The 20,574-nt window shown below is 42.1% G+C and overlaps 1 protein-coding gene across 4 annotated transcripts in view; it reads right to left on the minus strand.

Moving 5' to 3' along the window:
* The window catches only part of SPRY1 (sprouty RTK signaling antagonist 1), a 47,978-nt gene that overhangs the window by 13,157 nt on the left and 14,247 nt on the right, over positions 1–20,574 (minus strand). The window contains exons 1-3 of one of the 4 annotated variants that reach the window (XM_050792661.1): positions 20,297–20,489; positions 18,692–19,613; positions 14,587–15,610 (exon numbers count right to left, since the gene is read on the minus strand). In XM_050792661.1, the coding sequence (XP_050648618.1) occupies positions 14,596–15,555 (960 nt within the window). In that variant the 5' untranslated portion in view covers positions 15,556–15,610; positions 18,692–19,613; positions 20,297–20,489 and the 3' untranslated portion in view covers positions 14,587–14,595. Of the gene's footprint in view, positions 1–13,396; positions 15,611–17,383; positions 18,412–18,691; positions 19,614–20,296; positions 20,490–20,574 lie in introns of those variants that run through there. The other 3 variants (XM_050792659.1, XM_050792663.1, XM_050792660.1) reach the window with 3 other exon arrangements.

A 20,574-nucleotide genomic window follows, 5' to 3' on the forward strand; every position in this document is an offset into this window, starting at 1 on the left:
AATAAACTAGAGTACTGAAATAAAAATGTAAGGGAATTTTGTGTATTTGGGCTTTAAACATTCCCTGTAAACACAACAACGTTGTTTCTAAAGCATAGGAGTTGAATACAGTTAAGAAATTGGCCAGATTATCTTCCATGTGAAACAGAACAATTTAAAATGAGCTTCCTATAAAATTCAAGTATGAAAATAACGATTTTTTTTCAACTGGATATTCCACCACAGCAAAAGTCATGAGCCAAATTGTGATGCCTCAGCTGCTGTGGCCCATCTACTTGATCTTAGATAGTGAGAGCGGAATAAACTAACAGAATCAGGGAGGTTAGGTTCTAGTCCTAACTTTATCAATAAATGTGAAAATCATAATCCTCCCTGTGTTAGATTTTCTTATCTGCAAAACTAGGCTAATAACTTGGCCCCTCTTTAACTCATAAGTATGTCAAAAGCCCAATATGTTATAACCTAGATACTTATAGAAAATGTCGTGTGCAATATAAAATCTGAGATATTACTGTATTTAATAACAGTGCTTTGAGTGATAGATTCCATAATATTATAGATCTATCCCCAAGACCATTCAAAAGTATTTATAGCCATAGTACATTTGAAAAAAAAAAAGAATGTTTTGAGGGGTTTCATGCCTAGGCCAAGTTCAGCAAGAAGAGTAAACAATAATTTAGTATCCAGGAGAAAGAGCATTAGCATCTAAGAAGCTGGGAAGGGCCCTGGCATTTTCCAAGCTCCAAGTCAACTCGATTTAATTACTTTTAAGGATACTTTGGATGCTTAACAGAGAAGACCAAGTGGTTTGCATTATGAATAACTAAAAATAGATTAGTAAAATGAAGGAGGAGTTGATTCAGGCATTTCCCTGTCAGGCCTATTTGGGATGTTATAGAAAGGATGCATTATTATATCCGGTGAGAGGTGAGCTGATTCCACAGCCTTGAACATCTGTATCCTCTAGGGCCAGAGGTTTTACTGCCACAATTCTTAAAATTACTCTCCCCTGGAAACCTTAACATGATATTACGAAAATTCTCTGCAGCAGATAATTACATATCTTTTTTAGAATTCTATTTACTAGTATTTGCTAGACAAAAATGACTTTAGGCAGGATACACATCATGTCAGAATATATATTTTATTAATGCAGTAAATGGCCCTCTGGCCAGAAAAACAAAAGCCAAATATGGGTTTTTATGACTCGATTGTAAAATGCAGGGAAATATATCAATCAATATTTATTGAGTGCCTACTATAGGCAAAGCACCTTAGGAGTACAGGTAAATCTACAACATAAACCCAGGCTGAAAGAACTGTAATATGGAAGGGAGACAAGACATAAACATTAAAAACTCAACATTAAAAGTAATGATCAGTTTATAGAATGTTGTTACTAAAGAATTTCTGGGAGAGATTATTTTGCCATGATCCAGTCAGAAAAGTAGGATTTAAACCTTGTTGCAAAGAATAGGATTGAAAAGGCAAAGGCAGCGTCTCAGGTCTGGAGTTGAAGGTATGTTGCAGGGACAGAGAGCGAAGCAATTCCACTGGATAGAAGATTTATGTTTCAGAAAAGTAGGAAAGAAGGGTGAAAGGGCAGGGTAGGAGTCTGAAAGCGCAGCCACAAATGCACAGTCTGTGAGTTTTAACTTAATCCTAGAATTAATGTAAAGAGTGACTGCAGGAAAAGACGGCAGGGCAAGAGGCAAAGAGAAGACTTGGGGTGTCAAAAAGACATACAGTCTGATGAACTGGAAAAGACTAATTTTTAATATGGTTATTTGTTATGCAGTCATGCTGTAGACCAGTAACATCATATGATAAATGACACAAATGTTTCCAAGTGTAAATCATCATATTCCAAGTAGGCAGCCACCAGTAGACACACATTTTCCATTGGGTCAAAAGGACCCAAAATTTTATTTGCACACAAAAATATAGTTGTGTGTTTTTTCCTCTTGAGAACCGATCCCATAGGTAACATCTGAACAGCCCCCATCATGAAATCGCTGCTCTATGCTCCCCGCTGCCTGCGGTTGACTTAGTCATTTGTTGTGCCATAGGAAGGAGGTGACAGTTACTGCTTGGATACGTTTGTAGGGCATAACCTCAAAGGAACTTCCTCACACTCTATAGTAGAAAGAAATAAATGTTTGTTTTGAAAGATAAGCATGGGTAAGTAGAAAAAAATGCTCAAGGGCAAATACTTTTAAAAACATGCTTTATGAAAGAATGTTGGTTTTGTTTTTTTTTTTCAAAAAAGGCAAGTTCAAGCAGACTATTTTTTTCCAAGAGTACTGCCTGCTTTTCTTCTTTCCAAAATTTGCCAGATTTTACAATCCACACAAAGCATATTTTCCCTAAGGATTAAGAGATCCTTCCTCCCTCATTAAAATTTTTATTTAAGAAATTAAGGGACCACAGGGTATCATATCCCATTATTTACATAGAGTGTGAAGCAATTTTGGACTCTCACACTTGACTTTTTTTTAACCAAACTTTGGAAATCAAGCAATGCCAGCTTCTTCAAATTCAAGTTTTACTATTTTATAAACATCACCTTAAAAAAACAATATCCAAGTCTCTACATGTGCCTCATATATACCACCTATAAAATAGAGAAAAAATTTAAACTCCAATACTATTATTTACAAGTATTTCAAATTAAAAGAAAAAAAATGACCAATTCCAAACCCAAAACTATTTTGCCCTTCCTTTGTGTTGCTTCTGTAAGAATTCAGGTTTTATTGGATCAGCCTATCTTTATGCTATATTCTCTTCAGGAATTATAAATTAAACTCCCAAACTTCAAGTACAAACAAGGTCCACATAATGAAAATAGTACAGGCCTTTAAAAGTATTGTTCATGTCTTTCTCATTCAGTTGGTTCTATTTCCTACTAGCTGCTTATCCTTGAGCATGTCATTTCACCTTTCTGGGGTTCAATTTGCTTTACTTTTATTATTCTTATTCTTATTCTTATTATCACTATATTGAGAAGGAGTTTCGTTCTTGCTGCCCAAGCTGGAGTGCAATGGCGTGATCTTGGCTCACTCTGCCTCACAGGTTTAAGTGATTCTCCTGTCTCAGCCTCCCAAGTAGCTGGGATTACAGGCGTGAGCCACCACGCCTGGCTTTTTTTTTTTTTTTTTTTTTTTTTTTTTTTTTGAGACGGAGTCTCGCTCTGTCACCCAGACTGGAGTGCAGTGGCACGATCTAGGCTCACTCTAAGCTCCGCCTCCCGGGTTCAAGCCATTCTCCTGCCTCAGCCTCCCCGGTAGCTGGGACTACAGGCGCCCGCCACCACGCCCGACTAATTTTTTGCATTTTGTTTAGTAGACACAGGGTTTCACCCTGTTAGCCAGGGTGGTCTCGATCTCCTGACCTCGTGATCCGCCCGCCTTGGACTCCCAAAGTGCTGGGCTTACAGGTGTGAGTCACCGCGCCCAGCCTATTTTATTTTTTTGAGACAGAGTCTCACTCTGTCTCCCAGACTGGAGCGCAGTGGTGTGATCTCAGCTCATTGCAACCTCCACCTCCTGGGTTCAAGTGATCTTCCCACCTCAACCTCCTGAGTAGCTGGGATCCATACCCAGCTAATTTTTGTATTTTTGGTAGAGACAAGGTTTCACCATGTTGGCCAGGCTGGTCTTGAACTCCTGAGCTCAAATGATCTGCCCACCTCGGCCTCCCAAAGTGCTGGGATTACAGGTGTGAGCCACTGTGCCCCACCAAGCTTGGTGAATTTTAAAGTTCTGGAACTTGGTGTTTCTGACAACAAAGTTCAGATACATAATTCACTGAAAAGTGTATACAGTGAAGCTGTATACAGTGAACTCTGGGAGGCTGAGTTGAAAGAATGAAAAATTTAGTTTCTGTTTGATTTGCAAAGCCTTTGCTTCTTTCCTGTCTTCTTGCTTCCTGCCTTCTGTCCACTTCATTACTCATTAACCATTCCAGGAGAGGTGGGGGGTGGGGGAGGCAGAGATTCTCAAATCTGCACAATTAGTAGAATGTTCCGTGGGGAAAATTTTTATCTCCTTCTATGTTTCATTTACACAAATGTCTCTGCCTTCCATTACCAGAGATGAGCTAACCCGGTGCCAAATGGCCAAGACTCCTCCTCCCCCATCTTCTACAACCAATCAGATCAAGCTCACAACCTCCTTTCAGTCTCTACTGTCCCTGTCACATTAATCACCTTGGCTCCTATATTATTTATCCAGCTGGTCTCCCTTTTGCCCTCCAGTCCATCAGCACCATGCAGTGCTGTCTAAGTATCTTTCTGAAACTCTAATCCGATCATGCCATTCTCCTGATTATCATCTGTCAGTGACTATCACCCACAGGATAGAGCCTAAACTTTTTAACATGACATTTCCACTTTCCATGACTGGCTCCTCTTTTTTCCACAGGCATCTTACACTCCAAACATACTAAATTACTTGCAATGTTCTCATCATGCCACGATCATTCCCACTTAACATGTCTTTGGACTTTTCCAAAATGCTTTTCTCTCCCTTGTCTACCTGACTCATTACTATTCATCTTTCAAGTCTTTTCTATGAAGCTTCTCTGATTTGCAAAGACAGATTTGGCTGCCTCCTCCCAGAGTGTTTCCATGGCCCCATTTACCGCCAGTAATAGCATCATTCATGTTGCTAAAAATTATGAATTGCTTATTCAAAGATAGGGTTGTTAAATTGATGAATGTAAGGTTGACAAAGCCAAACTCTTACTCTCTCTCAAAAATTGCCAATATTGTGGACATTAGAAATGGTATCAAAAGACCCTGCAAACATTAATCTCAGCAGTTTTCCTTATTCTAAAGCTTTTAAGAATAAATCTAGGAAGTTGATCAACAAGAAATATTTACTGAGCTCTTACTCTATTGTGTAATCACTATTCCAGGTACTAGATAGCAAAATGTTACAACCAATAAATGTTGGTTTCATCCTTTTTTTATCTTCCCTAATTGAATTGCTTCTGGTACTAAAGGGTAAAACCTAAAAAGACAGACACAAATGGGAAATTATAGGCAATTCCAAGAACAGGTTTACAAACCGCAAAGTGACAAGTTAAAATTTCACATGCTCTGTAAATAACTCTGACACCAACAGTTTTCTTCATAAAGATAGGCCTCTCTACATTTAGAGTAATAGATTCTGGGTGGCCCAGAAGAATAAAATGTGCTTCTGTTAGGGAATCAAATTTACTCACAGCTTCCACTGCAAATCTACAACATGCAAACTCTGTGAAGTAGGCAAGACTAAGATCTTGGACTGAATCTCTTTGCTTCCTCAAGTGCCTCTGAAGTGCACAAAAGTTGAAAGAAGGGAATGTGGAAAGCAGAAGGTCTTTTGGCTGTGTGTATTATTTTGACTGAATTGACAGGTCAATCTATTTTCATGAAGATATTTTCTTTATTCAATAACAGATTTTGTTAACAGATCGTTTGTGCTATAAATGGAGCATATCCCAGTTACAATAAATTCTACTCCACTAGTTCATTTCTTATTCAAATTATTCCTTATTAAGAAATCCTACATTTTTATCAGCTCTTGTAATCCATTAGTTTACAAATAAGTTAGAGCACCTAAAAATATTCCTCCCAAACATAAACAGCTTCTAGATATTTTTTTTTTCTCCACTTATCATTCTAGCATTTTTTTTCTTTCTTTCTTTTTGAGACAGGGTCTTGCTCTGTCACTTGGGCTGGAGTGCAGTTGTGTGAACATGGCTCACCAGAGCCTCAACCTCCTGGGCTCAAAGGGAGCCTCCCACCTCAGCCTCCTAAGTAGCAAGGACTACAGGCGCATGCCCCCAGGCCTGGCTAATTTTTTGTAGATGTTTTAGCCAATGAACGTTTTGAAACAGAGTCTCACTCTGTCGCCCACCATGGAGTACAGTGGCATGATCTCAGCTCACTACAACCTCTGCCTCCCAGGTTCAAGCAATTCTCTGCCTCAGCCTCCCAAGTAGCTGGGATTACAGGCACCCACCATTACACTCAGTTAATTTTTGTATTTTCAGTAGAGACAGGGTTTCACCATCTTGACCAGGCTGGTCTTGAACTCCTGACCTCGTGATCCACCTGCTGTAATCCCAGCACTTTGGAAGGCTGAGGCAGGTGGATTGCCTGAGGTCAGGAGTTCGAGACCAGCCTAGCCAACATGGTGAAACCGCGTCTCTACCAAAAATACAAAAATTACCTAGGCACCGTGGTGGGTGCCTGTAATCCCAGCTACTCAGGAGGTTGAGGCAGGAGAATCTTTTGAACCCTGGAGGTTGCAGTGGGCTGAGATAGCGCCACTGTACTCCAGCATGGGCAACGGAGCAAGGCTCCATCTCAAAAAAAAAAAAAAGAAATGAATTTCTTTTGGGGGTCTTCCAATTTGCCCAGGCTGGTCTCAGACTCCTGAGCTCAAGTGCAAAGTGTTGGAATTACAGACCACCGTCCAGCCAACTTCTAGTATTTTAATACCTAAATTAACAACTCTTCTGATACATTGGCCTCCATTTTCTCCTTGTTTTCATCCTTAGCTCCATATATCTCTAACTCTGATCACCTAAGCTGCCTTTCAGCACAGAGAAACTCCAGGTTTCCTCAGCATTTAAAAATGGCCCACCTGGACAGGTGCAGCCTGTAATCCCAGCACACTGGGAAGCTGAGGCAGGAGGATTGGAACCAGCCTGAGCAACATCGTGAGGCCCTGTCTCTACAAAAAAAAAAAAAAAAAAAAAAAAAAAGATTTTTTTTTTTTAATTAGCTGGGTGCAGTGCTGCACCCCTGTAGTCCCAGATACTCAGGAGGTTGAGGTGAGAGGGTCATTTGAGCCCAGGAGTTTGAGGTTGCAGTGAGCTATGTATGACTGCACCACTGCACTCCAGCCCTGGCAACAGAGCAAGACCCTGTTCCAAAACAAAAAGGCCCACCTTCTAGGATCTTGACTTGGAACTGCTCCTATGTCTTCAGCTGTCCTCACTTTTCCTATTGCCTTACTCTCAGTAAACCTGTATCTCACCCTCATTGGAACTTCATCCAATTTTTCTGGCCAGTCATTTTTAGCACACACTCAGGCTGCTGCCCTAAAATCCCTGAGCTCTGTGAAATTCACCATTTCTTATTGCTCCAGGTAATACTTATTCTATGCCTTCATTGCTCCTCACAACCAGCTGCAGGGAATGTCTAGATAACAATCTGAAAATTGGCTCCTAAAACATTCCCTGTCTCATGTGAGCTTGAGCTCTCACCACTCTTCACTTCACCTGCTTTGGTCTGTTAACAGAGCCATGAGCATTCCCCATCTCTAGCCATTCCAGACCTCTGCTCTCAAGAGCCAAATTTGGGTCTGTTGTGTGTCTTAACTATCAATAGAAGACCATCCTTCTATTTACAAAAACAGGGCGTGTTTTGACAATTTCCTCCTCTCTCTCTTAAAATTCCATTACATCTGTTTCTTCCCTCTCTTATTTTTTCCTTTACTCTGAGAGAAGAACTGTCTTGCCAAGGTTAAAGCTCCTCTTTGTGTTTTCTCTTCCATCTCCTCCTCCCTCCTCCAGGATTGTGCTCCTGGAGCTCTTCCCTCTTCTCCCTCTCAACTGCCCATGCTGTCTTTCTGCAAAAAGGCTCAAGTTTCTGTTATTCTAAAAATAGTCTCAGCTGTTTACCTGCCTCTAGTTACTTTCCTATCATCTCAGATGTCTAGAGTGAACAGCCTGAAACTGTTACCCTGCATATCCTTACTTCCCACTCATTTCTTAATCCCATGCAATCTGGTTTTCATTACAATTTCACCTAAATACCACTCACTAAATTTAGTTGGGAGTCTCTGCAACTTTTCACATTTGATTATTAATTTCCACCTTACAAGTCTTCTCCTTTAGATTCTAAAACATACCAATCTCTTGGTGCCTATGCTTCTTCGACCATCTCTCTTACTGATTTGCTCTATATCCTCTCTCTGCTCCCTAAATGTAGGCATGTTCCTCAAGGTTTGTCCCTAGTCTGCTTTTAATTCCATTGTTTTCCTTTGGGATCTACACTGTGGACCTCCTATCACTTGTATGTGGATGATGGGCTGTCACTAACCTCTCTTAAACTCTAGACTTTTATTATTCATAATTATCTGTGTTTATTCCAGTAGAACTCATAACATTTCCTAACCCACATACCCCAAACAAATCCCACTCATTTCTTTTAACAGAACTGTTATTTTCCCATTTGCCAAAATCCAAAAGCTCAGTATCAATTCTTTTCTCCAACTCAAACCCACATACAAATAACAGCAAATTCCTATAGATTCCCCATGGACAGTACTTCTCTCATTCATACCCCACCCCCTTTCCCTTCCTACTAACCTACAAGCTGCATCAAGACCATAATACCTATGGCTTTCTTTTTCTAAATTGGCCTTCCTATCTTAATCTCTGCTATTTTAATCTCCCGCAATTCCCCTATACATACCTATGATCTAACTCAGAGGTTTTCGACTAGCTGTAGAATCATCTGGGGTGCTTTTAAAACAAAAGAAAGCCAAGGCCCACTCTCAGAGATTCTGATTTAACTAGCTTAAGGCGGGGTCTAGGCACAGGCTTTTGTTCATTGCTGAGGGTGGTGTCTTTTGCTCTCAGCTGCTTTTAATGTGCAGCTAAGGCTGAGAACAACTGCTAGCCAAATTGGAACTGAGTTTTCTCAAACTTGCATCTTGTTTGCTTAGCTAGCTTTGTCTGGCTCCCTCCTCATGGCACTTATTTCTCTGCCACGGACTATCATTAATCCATTGTGCTTTAACAAATGTGTTCAATTTTATAGCACAAATAATCCAAAATTTTGTTCAATCTCCACTCCCCTTAATCAACCTCTCTTTCCTTTCTTCCAGCCATTTACCACATGTACAAATGCAGGAAGTAGTTTTTATTTTTATTTTACTTTATTATTTTTTGAGATGGAGTCTCGCTCTGTTGCCCCAGCTGGAGTGCAGTGGGGTGATCTCGGCTCACTGCAACCTCTGCCTCCCAGCTTCAAGAGATTCTCCTTCCTCAGCCTCTTGAGTAGCTGGGATTACAGGTGCACGGCACCGCGCCAGGTTATTTTTGTATTTTTACTAGAGACGGGGTTTTACCATGTTGGTCAGACTGGTCTCGAACTCCTGACCTCCTGATCCACCCGCCTCGGCCTCCCAAAGTGCTGGGATTACAGGCGTGAGCCACCGGGCCCAGCCCAGCAAGTAGTTAATACAATGTTACTTCATTTTCACAAATAGATCATCATTATCAAATTATAATTTTGATTATTATTGTATATAGACTAAGTAGATTCTTGAACTAAAGGTTCTTGGACTAAATAAAGCATCATTGGTGAATGATGCTTCTAGTATACTGTACCTAAATATCCAGTTCGAAACAGTTCTAGGTTCTCTGATAGTTTCTGCAATAGAATTATTGCTGTATCTACTGTGATTCTATCTGCAAGATGACATCCATCTCTTTAATAATGCAAAATATAAAATGTAAAGCAGCTTCTAATCACTGTAATCTTACTGCAGCCAGAAAAATGATAAGAAGCACCATCACACAAGTTCTTAAATCTAGATGCCAAGTTACTGTTCCTTTCAGAAACTGATTAATTTGTTCTATTATTACCATATAAACCCAGCCAGAGGAAACACAAGTTCCACTTTCAAACTGTTAATTTTCATATTAACATATGAAAAATAATCATGGCAATGAAGTCATTTACTACTTATTCCTGATAGCTAAGCATGAATAATATATGCAGAAAAACATTTCATTTCCTAAATGATGGTCAAATACATTAATTATGAAGGAAAAATTTTCTGGTAAAGAGGATGGAATAGTAAGGGTTAATTGCAGCAGAAAGACACTGAGTTGGCTGCTGAGCAATGAAGAGGACAGGTGCAATGGCTTGCGCCTGTAATCCCAGCACTTTTGGGAGGCTGAAGCAGGACAGCTTAAGCCCAGCCTGGGCAACATAAGGGGACACCTGTCTCTACTAAAAAAAAAAAAAAAAAAAAAAAAAATAGCTGGCCGTGGTGGCATTTGCTTGTGGTCCCCGCTACTTCACAGGCTGAGGCAGGGGAGGATTGCTTGAGCCTAGGAGGTGGAGGCTGCAATGAGTGGTGATCATGCCACTGCTGCACTCCAACCTGGGTGACAGATTGAGACCTCATCCCAAAAATCAAACAAACGAACAAGAAATGAAGAAAATCCTGTGTCAGATGAAAGAGTTCAGGCTCTACCCTAGCTAAACATGAACAGTTTATCTTCTCAAGCCATGCCTTTGTTTGTACATCCTCAAAGTGAAGACAGTGAGCTACATAAATCAGTTCCAAAGTTGCCTGATACAATCACCCAAAAAGCTTTGCGAAAATAACGAATACCAGGCCCCCACCCCCAAAGATTATTCTAATACAGGTCTGAGCTATGACACACACTTCTTAATATTTAAACTAGCTATCTATTTCTTTTCATACATGATTGAGAAACATTAAGATAAACTCTGAGATATATTTCTAGTTCTAGAATTCTACTGTATACAATGCTCCTAGGAGGTGTTCAATAATAGCACAATGGCTTGGTAATAACCTGAGAGACTATTACAAGAATCAATAGCTGTCAGGTAAGTATATACATGGCTATTTTGATTACAGCTAATCAGTGAAGTAATGGAAAAAACAACCGTCCAACCATCAGTTGGTCAAAAGAAGGACTTAAAAGTTTTGTTTTCAACATATTTAAAAACACCGATGCTCTTGCAATTAAAAAGAAAATATACAGTGGGAGTTTAGGATAAGAACTGCTTTTAGACACTTTTCCAGTTTGTTTCAGTATTTCAATATATTTCAAAAGGGATTTTTTTATATGAGCTATCTCTCTCTATAGAGAGAGAGAGATAGATACAGATAGTCAGCTACGAAATACACCACTCCATTAAAAAACAGAAAAGATTTAGGAAAAATGGATAACTTCAAAAATTAAATCCTCTGGAAATTAATCACCTGAGTCTGGTTCCATTATCAATTTTAGGATAAAAACATAGTTTTTAACTTATTTCTTTTCACTTTAAAGACTTCTGTTTTTAAAGCTTTAATTTTTATCTTTTGGTAATAATGGAAATATTTTGTGGTTTGAATTTTGGAAACCATGTAATTATAATCCTATATTTGCAAATTCACTTTAGGCCTTCACACACAAAAAAGTCTACTTTTTCACATTCCATTTTTTTCTGCTAGGTTACATTTTATAAACTCTGTAAACAGGAAACTACTCAATTACAAAAGTCCTATGTTGGTTTAATCACTATTAAACTATCTAAATAAGGCTTGTTTGAAACGAAAAAATTGGCAGTCAGAAAATATACTGGAAAGGAACCAGGTAACAAAAACATCCATTCTGTCAAGCTGTACTTGTTGGGGAAGAGGGACAAATGTGTGGAATAAAAAGGTTAGCCCATCTATTTGGCATGTTGTTTTTCATTCAACAGTATTAAATAAGTGGCAGCGGCATTGTAAGAAATTTCAGCTGATGCTTTAAAGCCTTAGCACTTTAAAATGATGATCAGCATTAGGTTCAACAGCCTAGGGCCCATAAGCTCTTATGAGGACACACTCTTATATTTCTTCTTCCTACGTTTAAACCATCACAAAGGAAGAAGTTTCGAATCAGTGTTTATGCTTTGCCACCTGACAAGCCTCTTTTAGAAATCTGAACCTCTAACCGATTGCTCCTTCCAAGTACAGACTTGCCATTATGCCAGAGTTCACATACAGTCCTTGAAGCAGCAGACCACCATCTTAATATTTTTCATGTATTCTGCATATATAGAGCCAGAAGTTAAAACTCCACAGCATACTTCATTCTCATAAAAGTTATAAATTTCTTTCAGTAAAAACTACTGCTTCTTAGTCTGGTTATTACAGCTCAAGACAGCTCTTACTCCAACTAATTATACTAAGGGTCTAAATAATACCGGAAAAAAAACCCACACAGTATTTTGAAGAAGTCTGTGTTTATACACTTCATTAAGAAGCCACATCTCAATGAAAATACTCCATAAATATGAAAGGACCAGTGATAACATTACATAACTTGAGTATCAGAGGAAAACACTCAAGTTCACATTTTAAAATGCTACAGATTATGAAGTAGCCTCCAAAACACAACTATTCACTTTTAAAAATCCTCCTGCTTTCAAAGCATAAAGGAGATATTTGATGGATTAAATATCAAATTGCCAACTAATAGGTTTAGCAGCTTGATGGAAAAGCACTAAAACAAGTTTCTACCAATTATACCTTGTCTATATAAAACAAAGTCAAAGTCTATTTACAAAGAACAAATACGTACTCTTAAACTAACAGCCAAACTATCCATGAATAATGACCAAAAAAAAAGCTGGGCAAGAGCTTTGATAACCTGGGTTCAAATTATGTCAATATCTTATTCTCAAATGCAAAGAATTATTTTCAAATGCAGATAATGACTGACGTATCACTTAGTCATAGGGAGTTAGTGAGACTGAGGACTCACATGAATAAAATTTTATCAAACTTAAAAACGGTGTATTCTGAGTACTCAAATGACCAAATATTTTATCAGACCCAAAGATTCCAGCTATGTAGTAGTTTCACCAGACTAAAAAATAAGATTTAAAATATTTACTTTTTCTCCATAAAATTTTAGGCCCTCAGATTTCTTATTGCACAGGACTTGATGAGGTGTAATTTGGTCAAGCCACATTAGACTTATGAAACAAGTAGAAAGGCAGGGACAGGCATGTTTTTGAAATCTCTCTGATGTTGTGAATTATTCCCTTGGTAACTTCCAGAATGCTTTATTAAAGTGACAGTACCAGAGACTCCTAGCATACCTACAGAACTAAGTTCATTGAGTCTAGCTGACAAACTAACTTTTTATTAACTTGAGAGTTAAGATAAACATTTAAAAAAAAGTTTCTACTGTAGATATGCCCCATTTCAAGAAATTATAATATACACAAAACCTCATGCTTACAAAATAGTCAAAGTAGGGAGATACTTAATATTACAAAGAATTTTTACTCTATAAAATAACTCACTTGAGCACTTGTTAAAAGAGAATTTGGATTACAAAATTTTGATTAATGCACTTTCCAGGAAATACTAGGTTGGTGCAAAATAACTGTGTTTTTGCCATTAAAAATGGCCCAAAACTGCAATTACTTTTGCACCAACCTAATTATCTACTTCGTAATTTGGGCTTACCTATGTCTAGATTCAGCATCTATAGGGAAAGAAGTAAAATGGGTGTGTAAGAAGAAAAAGTCAAAGCAAATATGCAAAAATCATCATAATAGTACAGGCTAATAAATGAAGAAATCAAGAGACAGTTTCATTAATTAATATATTTTCTGCATTATAGTTAACATGTGTACTTTCTTCGTGTCACCTTATTTTCCGTTAAGTATTGATATTTTGTTATATTCAGACATGAGTACATTTCAACAGTCTTTTGCAATAAATACCATAAAATAATAGAGATTCGCATAATAAATATTCTTTACAATAAAAAAGTTTAACAGACTTTTGTCTTAAAAATAGTCAGAATTCAACTTTGTGATTTATACATAAAATATACAAAAAGCACCACAATTTGTGGTTAAGGCAATGAAAACACAGAAGAGATTAGAATGACTCAGCTGTTAACTATCCAAGGGGCCAAAAGGACCATTAAGGAGCCAAGATCACTTTAGGCAGCTTAGTTCTGGGACACCTATAGATTGATCAGCTATAAATATCAACTTGAGTTATCCAAGTGCCCTCAATGACAACAAAAATTTGGTGAGAAGCATGGGGTGAAGAAGGAAGGTGGTTGAGTCCTTCACAAATACGAAGGCTAGAGTGAAGATGGGCAAGGTCCAACCAATATATCTCCAATGTGAAGATTTACATTGTAAAGCGAATCTAAAATTACATAGAAAGAAAAAATACACTTGGCATCTCCAGAGTAAGACAACCCCAAAACTGAGGGGAAAGAACTTTGAAGGACAAGAAGCAGAGGGCAGTGGTTAAAGGAAAATTTTTACGTTATAGCAACAAATATATCCCCCATGCTACTTAAGGGGCCAATGCTAGGAAGATAGCCCTAACTGGAGACAGAGTTAATACATAGCTTATTTAAGCAATTAAACGGTTGCTTTTTTAAAAACCAATTTCCCTGCTCCCACAGTACCCAGTCAAAACAACTCTAAATCACTGTAGTCTGGGTGTGGGTGTATGTTCATGTATACAACTTTAGAAAGTTGCTTGCAGAACAAAAAGGCTACACAAAGCCCACTGGCTCTCAATACCCTCTTCAAGTGGATGGCAGAGGCTCTTGTCGTAAGTGGGAGCCAGGTGCAGTTTCCCAGTCCACTCTTACTGAAGATCATCCATGAAGGAAGAGAAAAATCCATGAGTCAGACCTTGGGAACAGGAGAAGAGAAGGTGGGAAATGGGGAAAAATTCTAAAGAAAAGAAAAAGAAAAAAAAAAAAAATAGCCACAGCTTGAAAGCTAGAAGCTCAGGAGGTACAACCCACCTCCAAAAATCATGATGGTTTATCCTGACCCCGGGAGGGGCAGCTCTCCAGCTTACAATAGACAGTGTTGGAGTTCTTACATCTGCACCCTGGGCGATGGATCCAGTCATAACACCCCCTGCACAGCTTCAGGCATCCTTTAGCAGGAGGATAACAGAGTAAGCAAGGTAAAAATAAAGACATGGCTCCCATACACAGGTATCTAGAGCAGCAGTGTGACTGTGAACAGGAGCAAGGATTATCTGAGTAGGAATCCCCTTCGTCGTCATTGGAGCAGTGGTAGAAGATGCCCTTGACTAAGCACATGCAGGTTCCATATTCCACCATGCTCTCAGCAGAGCAAAGGCACTGCCGGTTACAGGCCAAACAGGATGGCAGGGTCCTGGGAGCCGTGCATTCTCCACACTTGCACTTCCCACACTGTTCACAAATGAACTTGTGCTGTGTCAGGTCCTCTTTCAAGGAACCCTTCAAGTCATCCACAATCAGTTGCTTGGGCTGGGTCCGGATTGCCCTTTCAGACCTATGACCAGGGACTGGTCTGGTTGGTGGTGACCTTCCTAACAGTCCCTGTTCAGAAGAGGCACTGCTGTTGCTCCCAGAGCTGGCTGCACTGCCCGTGCTGGTTGATCTGCTCAAAATGGGGCCCCTGGCATTATTGGGGAGTACTGCATGTCCCAGGTGGCTTGTGTGTCTGTGCTCGTAGTTATTATTCACATTAATTGGTATGATTTCATGAGTCCTCTCATGCTTTTCTTGTCTTGGTGCTGTCCGAGGAGCAGGCCTTTTCACCACTGAAGGCCCTTCTGTGTATTCATTGCTGCCTCTTATGGCCTTGATCTGGTCTAATGACAAAATAGCAGCAGGCTGAATCTCTCTCTCATAGTCTAATCTCTGACGGCTATCCAAAGAAGGTTGCTGGATCACAACTAACGAACTGCCACTGCCATGTTGATTTTGGGGATCCATGTGTAGTGATCTTGAGTTCTGGCAATCAGTGGAAACCTGGCATGCATCTGAAATCCTAAAAGGAAATCAAAGATGAAAAAAACAGAGAAAATAAATGACAGGAAGCATTTTTTGCGGGGGTGGGGGGAGGGAAGGAAATCCTGTCAAGTCACAAATTGACTAAACCACCTAATAATGACCTCCTTCATCAGTGGATTACAATGATGCTGGGGTCCTGGCCAGAGTCCAATTCCAGGAGAGGCTGGGGACCACACATCATAGAGGAAGATTGTAAACAAGAGACCCCATGCCATAAACATTACAAGTTTTTCCAACTTTTAAGAAGCAGAATCAAGAGGAAGTAATGCCTTCCTGTTTGTGAATCTAACAATCAAAATGGAGCATGCCTTCGCAGGGAATATTGAGTATAAGCAGGAGAATAACTCTCATCTAAAGAAAGCTCAGTTACCAGTTCATAGGTGGTTTCCATAAAGGAAAATGTCTACCTTTTAAGAAACTGAGAATGGCTTTGGTGCTACAGCCTTTTTGTTGTGTGCTGTTATAAGCATTAGATTAATGATGAAAAAAATTAAGGCATAAAAAAAATTAAGACTCTAAAATGAAATCGCAAAATAAAAGGTAACTTTCTGTATAAATCAGAATTTTAAAACTACCTTATTATTCATCTATGAGATGCAAAAATAAATGTATCAGGTACACAACGGTTCTTGGTGTTTTGTAGCTACAAACACACACACACAAGACTCAATGTATAGTCCAGTGAATGATGTAACAGTACTCACATTTGAAATCCTGAGAGGATATTTTTTTTAAGCTGAAGGGCTCACTCACAAAACAAGTTTTATGCACAAATAAGTGTAGTGTAGGTACATACGCAGTGTATTTAAATCCTGGCCGTTTTAATTATCTGTATTTCCTCTAATTTAAAAATCTGTATTTACATGACAGACCTTGATTTTCAAAAGCACTGCCAACTGATTCAATGTGCTTCTTATAACAAAATCAGCACACTAATATCCAGATACAAATAAGCAGTTGTGTTTCCATACTCATAGTAAATTTCTAATTTATAATGTGTTCTTCACAAACTACCAAAGATAAAAGTTTCTGCTTTCAGTGGTGAACTAGAGCATTTTTCACACAAATTCCTTCTAAAGTCTATAGAGTCGACCCAATTCAAGAATGAAAAGAAAAAGAAATGTCCATTCTCCACTACCAACCTGAGGCAAAAAAACATGGTTTAAGGAATAAACCATGCAGAAAGCAGAAAGAAGTCCATTTCCTATATTTCCTAAACTAATGTCTCTAAACTATGCCTTCTATGTTAACTTCTTGGAGCTCCCCCCTCGTTTTCACAACTCAGCTCTCTCAAGTTTCTACTTTATTCTACCTTCTTTGCGCAGGAGGAGTAACACATTCATAACCTGCGGAGATTTGGTCTTGGAGTCCTCAACATCTAATCCTGACTCCTGAACAATTATTCCTCTTCTTCAAGAACTTCTTAACTCAGTGCTTTGAAAGCAAAAGGTAGCTAAAAGTACTAAGCCAGATTCCACACGAAACGCAAAACCGTAGAGGATTTGAATAGTGTAACTCAAAACACCAGGCACAACTTTAATTTGCATTTCCAATGACAGTTGTAACAAACTTCATACTGGTTGGGAAATGAAGTTACCAGACAAAAAATGAAAAGCAAAGAAAATTCGCCACCTCTGATTCGAAGAAAAGCCCATTTTCAAGCAGTGACAGTCTTGGACAAGCCCCAAACACGCTCACACGCGCTCGGCACACTGCCTTCCCCAAGAAAACTCGAATGGAAGTAGAATACCTTTGCGGACAATCCCATCACCATCCCAAGGATCACCGTGGATTTCCAACACACTTTTTGCGTGGTCCACCAATGTTTCTGACAAATCACGAAGAGCCTTCAGCGTCCACGCGGGCGCCCAAAGCAAGCCCACGGTCTGGCTGACCCTAAGCAAGGATTTGTCTATACTTTAAAGGAAAAGCTGGGTTCACCGAGGGCCGGGGAGAAAGAAGCCAGCGCAGGAGCGGCCACATTGCAAGTTACCACGGTGGAGCTGCGCCCTCTGCAATCCGTACTGAATAAATAGTTGACGGAGGAAGGAAAAGGAAAAAGTTATGAATGAAAACAAGTTCTCTCTCCCTCTCTCTCCGGCAGGAGGAGGGGAGGAGGCTGAGGTTACCATGAGCTCAGGAGGGCGGACTTCCCCACTTTTTTTGTTGTTGTTGTTTTGAGACGAGTCTCACTTTGTCTCCCAGGCTGGAGTGCAGTGGTGGCACGATCTTGGCTCACTGCAACCTCCGCCTCCCAGGTTCAAGCGATTCTCCTGCCTCAGTCTCACGAGTAGCTGGGACTACAGTCGCGCGCCACCACGGTCGCCTCATTTTTGTATTTGCAATAAGGACAGGGTTTCGTCATGTGGGCCAGGCTGGTCTCGAACTCCTGACCTCAGGTGATCAACACGCCTCGGCCTCCCCAAGTGCTGGGATTACAGATGTGAGCCACCGCGCCCGGCCGACTTCCCCACTTTTAAAGTGGCAGTGCCCTCTCCCCTTCCTTGTCTTTGCACTGAGCTCCAAACAAGAAGAAAGTTGCGGCTGGCTTTGGGGCTGGCTAATTCTATCGAGGGGCTGACGGGCGAATTCCGAGCATTTGCCTACACACACACACACACACACACACACACACACACAGCCTTTGCCGGTCCCCTGCCAGAGGCACACTCCTCCACAGAGGGCCCCCAGGGACATCCCCAGAGCCGCCTGGAATCCCTCTTGGGCGTGAAGAGCTCTCCGAGAGGACAACCTGGGCCATCGCGCCGCCGCTCCGAGTAATCGGGGATGGGGGAGACCCTGTCTTGTTTCGTTCCGCAGACGCGGACCGTCGCCCACCCCACCACCCAACCTTGAGCGCCCCATAAGCCCCAGCCCCCAGGGGAGCAAGGAGCGGCGGGAGGGGCCGCGCCGCGCGGGGTCGTCCCTCCCCTCCCCTCCCCTCCGGGAGTCCTGGCCCGGGCAGCAGCGCCGCCGAGTCCGCACCTGCCGCGCCGAGCAAGCCCCGCCCGCGCGCCTACCGCCCCGCGGGCCCCGGGCGGCCGCCGCACACACTCACCTAGGCCGAAGCGCGGGCCGGGGGCCAAGTCGTGCGACCCGGCCCAGGTCCTGGTGCGGGCGGTGGCGTGCACGCGCCGCATCAACCGCTGCGGGGAGGGCGAAGCTGCATCGCCGGAGCTGCGGCGCCTCGGCCAGCGGCCTCCCCCGCCCCCGACGCCACTGGTCAGGAGCGCTCCCCGCGGCCCCCTTCCGGCTGCGGAGGGCAGTTCTCCCGCGGCTCCGCGCGGCCGGGCCGGGACCTCTCACGGCTGGCGCTCCCCGGGAGGCTCAGTAACATCCACCTCGGGAGGTCTTCTCCTGCAGCCCCCTTCCAAGAACCAGTTTTTACAAATCCTTTCAGGAAGGCTCCCCAAGTCTCAGAAAAACAAGTAGGGGAGTGGCGGGGAGTCGAGTGCGTGACTGGCCAGCTGACGGCACGGTGTGCTCAGAGAACTTCTCGGGTTCTGGTCGCTCCTCGCAGGGAAAGAAGGAAGGGATGGCTGCCTCCTGACAAGCGAAAAATCCACGTCACGGGGGTTCGAGACTACGCGGCACCCGGGTCGGGGCCCGAACCGGCGTCGGCGGGCGGATCACGGAGCCGCGCAGGCCCCCGGCAAGACCCCGGAGCACGCGCCTGCCAGGCAGAGGCCGCCGGGGCCGGGAGGGGGGAGGGGGATTTTTTAACCCCCCCTTTTTTTTTTTTTTTTTTTTTTTTTTTTAGCGGGGAGGGGTGAAGAGAGCGAGGTTTGGGGATCCTTCTCGGAGAGAGAGAGGCGGGCGTCGTTCCTTGTCCCCCGCGCAGGCCGAGGCGCTTTGCCGATCCCGCACGTTGGGCAAGTAGGGGCACAAGGTCCCCGGGCACTCCGGTCCCGGCAGGTCAGCCTCTCCTGGGCAGCGCTCACACCCAGTCCTCCGAGCCTGCGGTTCCACGGCCGAAATGCCTGCGACAGAGGATTAGAGATAAAAGCTCGTGAATGTCCCTTTCTTCGAAGGGCTGGGACCCGGGGCGGGCTGCTGGCCAGCTCGCCCGCAGCTCGTTGCCATGTGCTCCCTGTTGCTGCTCCCGGTGATTGACAGGCCGGCGCACAGTCGGCGTGTCAGCCGCGAACCAAAGTAACATGCAGTCCTGCACGTTTTTGCCGAGGTGCTTTTGCCCCGTGGAATGCCTAGGAGTTCAAACAACGTTCAAGCAACGCCTCTGCGCGTTAGAAATCAATACACAGAGACGGGAAATTCAGGTTTTAAACCAATGCTTCGCTCGGGATTCGGTCGCCAACAATGCCTAAACAAACACGCATTTGGTCCACACACCGAGTGCCAGCCCCTCTTCGCATAAAGGCATTAACGGCCCAGTGTTTCACACATTCGATCGTTTCAGACTTTAAACTTGCTACTGTTCGGTTAAGGAAAGAAAGGTGAAAGGGATCCTGCTTTTTCTTTTAGCAGTAGCATTTACTTTAAGAGCATTAGTTTTAGCAGTGGGAATGCTACCGGTGTTTTGAAAGGCAACCAGTAATCTTGGCTCGAAAGCAAGTTCAAAGAAATAAATGTTCAGTTCCTTGCAAAAGTCAACATTTCTCACCTTATCTTTCCTAAAATGTCTACGGAAGGAAACAGTACTTACCTAATGCAAAGATTGCAAATTGCTTTTCAGGCACATTTTAACAGCGACTGTAGCTGTTCCTTATCCAGGGCAGGGAACTCCGCTGATATCACGCTGCAAACCACTGCGTGCTTTACAGAGCGATCTCACTCGGGCTCCACAGAATTTCAGCTCCTAGCCTCCACCTCCACCTCCACTCCAGGACACGCCTCCGGTGATATCATGTGTCAATCACTCGGGCTGCCCGAAAACCTGGAACAGGATTTCCTTAACTGTCGTTTCCTTTTTCGTTTATGTGT

Source organism: Macaca thibetana, chromosome 5 (genome assembly GCF_024542745.1).
Source record: "Macaca thibetana thibetana isolate TM-01 chromosome 5, ASM2454274v1, whole genome shotgun sequence".
Classification (NCBI taxonomy): domain Eukaryota; kingdom Metazoa; phylum Chordata; class Mammalia; order Primates; family Cercopithecidae; genus Macaca; species Macaca thibetana.